The sequence below is a fragment of the Physeter macrocephalus genome, chromosome 14 (genome assembly GCF_002837175.3).
Source record: "Physeter macrocephalus isolate SW-GA chromosome 14, ASM283717v5, whole genome shotgun sequence".
Lineage (NCBI taxonomy): Eukaryota > Metazoa > Chordata > Mammalia > Artiodactyla > Physeteridae > Physeter > Physeter macrocephalus.
In genome coordinates this window covers 1,467,020-1,473,887 of record NC_041227.1, presented here as the reverse complement: position 1 = coordinate 1,473,887, position 6,868 = coordinate 1,467,020, and the positions used below count along the sequence as shown (strand labels likewise).

General features: G+C 62.5%; 1 protein-coding gene across 1 annotated transcript in view; it reads left to right on the top strand.

Annotated features, from left to right (window-relative positions):
- The first annotated feature begins 1,175 nt into the window (after nucleotides 1-1,175).
- The window catches only part of ADRM1 (ADRM1 26S proteasome ubiquitin receptor), a 6,541-nt gene continuing 848 nt past the window's right edge, over nucleotides 1,176-6,868 (top strand). The window contains exons 1-8 of the mRNA XM_024128656.3: nucleotides 1,176-1,258; nucleotides 2,047-2,260; nucleotides 3,374-3,490; nucleotides 4,823-4,946; nucleotides 5,290-5,376; nucleotides 5,990-6,071; nucleotides 6,302-6,534; nucleotides 6,618-6,775. Of these exons, the coding sequence (XP_023984424.1) occupies nucleotides 2,048-2,260; nucleotides 3,374-3,490; nucleotides 4,823-4,946; nucleotides 5,290-5,376; nucleotides 5,990-6,071; nucleotides 6,302-6,534; nucleotides 6,618-6,775 (1,014 nt within the window). The 5' untranslated portion in view covers nucleotides 1,176-1,258; nucleotide 2,047. The remainder of the gene's footprint in view (nucleotides 1,259-2,046; nucleotides 2,261-3,373; nucleotides 3,491-4,822; nucleotides 4,947-5,289; nucleotides 5,377-5,989; nucleotides 6,072-6,301; nucleotides 6,535-6,617; nucleotides 6,776-6,868) is intronic.

The window sequence follows — 6,868 nt, the reverse complement described above, 5'->3', positions numbered from 1 at the left end:
AGAAAGAAAAAAGAAAAACAGCTCCATTTTCTATAGCAAAAAAAAAATTAGTGACTCTTTAGATCACAAAACAATGGATACAGAACTTGTGGTATTCCATCCATCAGAATATTATACAGGAGTTAAAATGGATGGGTTAGAGCTATGTGTGTCAACATGAATAAAAAAAACAATGTTGCATAAAAGAATACTTTTCACTTTTATACCTTTCATAAAAAGCTTAAAAACAAATTTTACGTACACACACAGATTGATAGTAAATCAAGCACGCCTGGAGCAGGGAGTCACACGTCACTGTCAGTGTGGGGCTGGGAGGGCACATTGCTCCAGGTGTCTGTGTTCTGCTCTGCAGAAATGTACAGAGATGTAAATGACGGCGAAAACAAAAGCAGTGGGAGGGCAGTGCCTTACATTTATCTAGTCCAGGTTTGTGGAGGGCAGCTGCCTTCACTCTGTTCTGACTGCACACATCAGACAGGGAATGAGCGGGCAGCCGCGACGCTGCTGTTATAGGTGGGTCTGCGGAGGATGGAGGGCTGTAATGTCATCACTACTGTGGGGGAGGGCTGGGGGACCCCCCAGGGCCCAGGGGACGATAGGCGGGCAGCCATGTCGTCACCGTTGTATAGGGTCTGGGGGACCCCCAGGGCCCGGGGAGGATGGGGGGCAGTTACTGAGCGGGGTCTGGGGGCGCGGGGCCGGACCACTGCCTAAACCCCGCGTTGTGCGCCGCACGCGCCCCCACGAGACCACCGCTCGTCCGGAGGGCGCTGGGCCCACGCGCCAGCGTCCGGGGCTGCAGTCGGTCACCTTCCCCCCGGGACGCGAACCTGAGAGACCCCGCCCCGCTCCCCGCAGGTGCCCCCGCTCAGCCAGCCCCGCGGTCCGGGGGTCCCGGGTCCAATGCCCACCGCTCGGCCCGCGCCCGCCTCGCCGTTCCCGGCGCCGCCGCCAGGGGGCGCCGCCGCGCCCCTATGACACAGCAACAATAGAGGCCGCTCTGGCCCGCACGCTGCCGGCCCGCGCTTCCGCCGGAAGAGAGCCGCCGGCACGGGGGCGGGCCTGGCGGCGCGATGGGCGGCCGCCCTCACCAATCGCCTGCGGGCCAGCGCCCGTCCCTCACCTGACGGGGCCCAATCGGCGGCGAGAGCGGTGGGCGGGGCGGGGCAAGCGGGGGCTTCCGGCGGGGCCCGGCAGGCGCCGAGGAGGAAGAGCGAGCCCTGACGGCGCTTCTCTGCCGAGTGTCGGCGCGGCCCAGGTGCGGGGTCGCCGGGGGCGGGGACGGTTACGGAGGCGGCCAGGGGCGGGGCCTGCGCCTTCGGCGGCCCCCGGGCGGGCGCCGGGTCGGCGGGGGCTGGAGAGGCTGGGGGCCGGGTCGGGGGCCGAGCGCGGGCGGGGGTTCTCGGGGCCTGACTCTCGGGCAGCTCGGCCGCCGCCCCGGGCCTGCCGCGGCCGTAGCCGAGGGCGTTGGGCGGTGGGGCCTGCGGGTGGGAGCGGGTCGGCCGGCCGCGGGCCTGCGTTTCCCCAGGTGCTCGGGTTTTCTCTCCGAAGGGAGCGACCCGGCCGCGCTGCAGTTTACCGGCGGTGTGTCCGATGGAAACTAGGTTTAGGCCCAAGTGTGGTCTCCCAGTCAGCGTGGTAGCGGTGTACCTGCCCAGCTCGAGGTTTTAAATCTTTCGGAGCCGTAGGTTAAAGGACAGTTTATTTTAAAAGTACGGAAGGTGGTGTTGGCGAGGGTCTCCCGCTGTGATGGGGTCTAGATGCAAAGGTAAATTTCGTTGTTTGAGAAGCACGAGAAGCTGGGGACGTGGCTCCACGGGCTCAGGTACCGAGGGGTCGGTCCACCCCAGGAGGAGTTCGGCAGCAGCTGTTGGGCGGCTGAGGCCTGTCCCCTTGCTCCCAGCAGGGGACAGCCTGGGCTTCCGAGAGAGGCCCTTTCCCTCAGCCCGTTCCAGTTCCCGCGTAGCATCTGGAGGTGCTACGGTCGTGACCGTAGTTAGGAGGTCCACGGTAGTGACCGGCTCTGCATGCTGGTCCCTCTTTCAGGATGACGACTTCAGGCGCTCTGTTTCCAAGCCTGGTGCCAGGCTCCCGTGGGTCCTCCAACAAGTATTTGGTGGAGTTTCGGGCCGGAAAAATGTCATTGAAAGGAACTACTGTCACCCCAGATAAACGGAAAGGGCTTGTGTACATTCAGCAGACGGATGACTCCCTCATTCACTTTTGCTGGAAAGACAGGACATCGGGCAACGTGGAAGACGTAAGTGTCTGGGCGCCTGAACCTCATCCTAAGGACTCCCGTCTAGTCGTCAGGACAGCGTGGTTTTTACAGGAGGGCCCCATGCTCTGGGCACAAGAGCAGCTGTTTCAGTTTGGGGTGTGTCGGTGGGATGCGTGGATCCATTGGTTTAGTGCCCTCATCAGCTGTTTTCTTTTGCCTGTGGGGCTTCCTAGTCTCAATGATTATATAGATTTCTCCGTCCGTGTATGTATGTTTAAAACTGAAGATTAGGTGCCTAGAATTGGAGAAACCATGTAAAAATCCTGACCTTTATCACAGCCCTGCAGAAAGCTTTCTCCAGCAGTCATCTTATTTAGTTTTTGTTCTTCAGACTAAATCGTTTTTCGTTAGGTTCGAGAGCAGGTCAGAGTTGACTTTTTTTTTTTTTTTTTTAAACTGAAGATTAGGTGCCTAGAATTGGAGAAACCATGTAAAAATCCTGACCTTTATCACAGCCCTGCAGAAAGCTTTCTCCAGCAGTCATCTTATTTAGTTTTTGTTCTTCAGACTAAATCGTTTTTCGTTAGGTTCGAGAGCAGGTCAGAGTTGACTTTTTTTTTTTTTTTTTTGCGGTACCTGGGCCTCTCACTGCTGCGGCCTCTCCCGTTGCGGAGCGCAGGCTCCGGACGCGCAGGCTCAGCGGCCATGGCTCACGGGCCCAGCCGCTCCGCGGCATGTGGGATCCTCCCGGACCGGGGCGCGAACCCGTATCCCCTGCATTGGCAGGCGGACTCTCAACCACTGCGCCACCAGGGAAGCCCCAGAGTTGACTTTTTAATTCATCTTGGAATGCTGCTCCCAAAACGTCTGTTAAAAATCCTTCAGGAGTCCGAAGCCCTCCTTCCCTGTTCAGCACCGAGCCCCTCTCCTGGCCCTCGTGGCCTTCTTGCGGTGCCTCAGACCCTCGTTTGTCTGTCCTGCAGGGACCCTGCTGGTGACGGGCTTGGTGACTTGTTGGCGTCTGTGTCCCGTGTCCTCTCCCCCCACCCGCACTCACTTAGGCACAGGGTCCAGCCTGTTTTCCTGGAGGTTCCGGGGCTCCGCAGTGGTGTTTTCGTGGAGCTGACTCTGCTCGTCTGCTGCTCTCTGTAGGATTTGATCATCTTCCCTGACGACTGCGAGTTCAAGCGCGTGCCTCAGTGCCCCAGCGGGAGGGTCTACGTGCTCAAGTTCAAGGCGGGCTCCAAACGGCTCTTCTTTTGGATGCAGGTATGTAGGTCTTGTTTGCATTTTGTCTTTTCTCCCTATCATAAAATTAGGTTAGAAGCTTGTTCACGGGATGGTAGAATTCGCTTTCACAGACCAGCTGGTGCCGACCTTGCTGCCATGGGACCTAAGGATTCCAGTGTACCGCCTTGTGGGGGGGCATTGGGGACAGGCTCCGCCAGAGTCCAGACACTTGTAGCTGGGCTTTGGGTGCCCTTTCGAGGATGGAATTCCCTGGCTGACCGACAGGAGTGATTTCCGGGCTGGGTCCTGTCTCTGCCTGTGGTTTGCTCGTCTCCCAGTGGCCCCCCCACCCAGGGTCACGAGGAGCCTGGACCAAAAGCAGGGGTGAGCCTGTGTGGTGTCCCTGTCCTGCCTCTTCTCCCCGTGGTGTGCTCTGGGGGTCTCTGGTTGGCAGTGCACCAGGCCGTCCTCGTACCCACTGGGAGTGGGCTTGCTGGTGCAGCGGGTACGCACCTGCGTTTGTAGTTTTGACAGAGGTTGTACCGCTCCCCTCCCCCCAGCATCTTCTAGAACAGGGCAGGAAAGGTTTTCCTCTTTGTGGGCTGGGTGGTCTGTGTGGCACCTGCTGAAGTAGTGTGACACGGGCCGTGGACAGGAAGTAAATGGGTGGGCGCAGCCATGTTCCAGTAAAACTTTATTTGCGAGCGCAGATGGGGTCGCGGCTTGCCAGTCGCTGGCGTAGAGCTTGTCTCTCCAGTTTCGCCAGGAAAAGTTGTCAGACTCGTACCGCCCCCTGCAGTTTCCGCTCCCCTCTGCCCTGGGGGTAGGGCTGTGTCCTGTGCGCCTCCCCCCGGCCCCCACCCCACGACCCTGCGGGCCCGCTGCGCACGCTCGGTGACTCTTGGATAAATGAATTGCGGGTGCTTTGTCTCGCAGCCCTGGGGGTGCCCGCAGGGTGGTGCTGCCTGATGCCCCCCGCCCACACCCAAGCGCTCATAGTCAGTGCCCAGCTAACCCTGGAGGGCCACGGGCTGCTCAGTGGACAGTGGTGTGGTAGCAGGGTTATTTCACGGCACTACACGTGTTGAAGGATTTGCGGTTTTAGACCGTTGCGGAAAGAACCGCGTCTGGAGGGTCAGGGCATTGCCCTGTGCCGAGCGCTCCTAGTGCTTTAGTCTCCGCACCTGTAAAATGGGTGTTAGCACAGCCCCAGTGGGCACATCGGGCTGCTGTCCCCGTGCACCCCGCCGGGGCCTCTCCTTGCTGTGACCGCGGACAGGTGGCCACCTCTCCGGGCCTTGGGTCCCTCGTCAGAACGGTTGTTGATGGCTGGGCTGCTCAGCTGCGCCTGCTGCCGTGTCCTCCCCACAGGAGCCCAAAACGGACCAGGACGAGGAGCACTGCCGGAAGGTCAACGAGTATCTGAACAACCCGCCGGTGCCCGGAGCCCTGGGGGCAAGTGGCAGCGGAGGCCACGAGCTGTCTGCGCTGGGCGGTAATGGTCACCTTCCCGGCTGTGTGGGGAGGTCCGAGTGGGTTTCCGCCGACGTGGCTCCCTGGTGGTGCGGGCCGGTGGTTTCTAAATGGACGTAGAGGTGTCCAGGTTAGCAGCTCCTCTCGGCGGCTCCCCCTCGGTGCTCCCACCTCCACGTGGTGAAGCGGTGTACGAGCCCTACTGCGCTGCCTCGTGTTTGGAGACACTCGCCGCGCGGTTCGGGGCAGCCGATGGGGGCTGGCAGCCGATGGGGGCTGGCAGCCGATGGGGGCTGGCCCCCGGGCCATGGCGGCGGGCGTGCGCGCAGCTGGAGGCCCGGGCCTGAGTGCCTCCTGTCTTCCAGGTGAGGGCGGCCTGCAGAGCCTGCTCGGGAACATGAGCCACAGCCAGCTCATGCAGCTTATCGGCCCCGCCGGCCTCGGAGGGCTGGGTAAGGCGCCGCGGGCCCGCGGGGGCCTTTGTCCGGAGCTGGGCAACTTGCAGCTTCTCGTCGGCTCTGGGCGACGCCTGGGAATGTTCCGGGCCCTGGCCCCCCTGGGGAGGGGGCTGCTTTGCCTTAGGGTTTGACCTGGGAGCTGGGTGGGCAAGACCTTCCAGGGCCCCCAGGGAGGACCCAGTTCCATACTTCGGGGGAGCACGGCTGGCTGAGGTGCCGGGCCTGAGAACGCGTGCTCGGGGCCCCTGGTCTCCTGGGTTGGCCTGCCTGCTGCCGGCTCCTGTCGGGCTCGTGTTGTGTTTCTGGGACACTTCAGAAACGCTGGTAACTTTGTACGGGATTTGAACTCCATGTTACCTTGAACCCAGGTGCATTAGCAGGGTCGTAGGGTGGAGAAGTGACCTGATATGGCAGGTTCAGCTGCCAGGACACACCTGAGTAGTCGCTGCTCCTGGGCCCCCGCAGGCCCGCTGTGGTCGCCACCTTCCCCTGCTCGCCCACTGGCTTTAGTGCAGGGCCTTTCTGCTTGCTCCTCGGCGGGGGCGGGCGGGGGCGGGCCCTCTGGCCGGGCGTGATGTCTGAGCTGGCGTCTCCTCGCTCCTGGTAGGTGGCCTGGGGGCGCTGACGGGGCCGGGCCTGGCCAGCTTACTGGGGAGCGGAGGGCCTCCAGCGAGCAGCTCTTCGTCCAGGTGAGCCTCACACCCGCGCACTCTGGCGTGGCCGAGCGTCCCCTCCTTCACGGGGGCCGGACGTAGGAGGTGCCGAAGGACACAATAGGGATCTGGGGAGGGTCCGTCCCTTTTCGTGGTTCAGGCTCTTCCGTGGCCCTGGCAGCACGAGGACGTCTGGGGCAGGACCGACGCGCTGTGGCGCCTTGGTGGGCGCGTAGCCGCTGCAGCGCTGGCCTCGCTCTTCCCAGCTCCCGAAGCCCGTCGGCAGCGGTCACCCCATCCTCCACCACCCCTTCCACGCGCGCCACCCCAGCCCCCTCCGCTCCAGCGGCTGCCTCGGTGAGCAGCCCGAGCCCCGCGCCCAGTCCGGGCAATGGAGCCAGCACGGCAGCCAGCCCGACCCAGCCCATCCAGCTGAGCGACCTTCAGAGCATTCTAGCCACTATGAACGTGCCGGCCGGGCCAGGAGGCGGCCAGCAAGGTAACGTGCTCCTCGGCCCCGGGCTGGGGGGTGAAGGCGTCCGCTGCCCCCTGCCCGCTGATGGCCGCCTGCTTGTGCCCTAGTGGACCTGGCCAGCGTGCTGACACCCGAGATCATGGCCCCCATCCTTGCCAACGCGGATGTCCAGGAGCGCCTGCTGCCCTACCTGCCGTCCGGGGAGTCGTTGCCGCAGACCGCAGAGGAGATCCAGAACACGCTGACCTCACCCCAGTTCCAGCAGGTAGGCACGTGGTCCGGGGGCCCCGCTGTGCGCTCAGAGTGGGGGACACTGCCCACTGCAGCACGGCCCCCCCAGCACTGAGCGCCCCTGAGG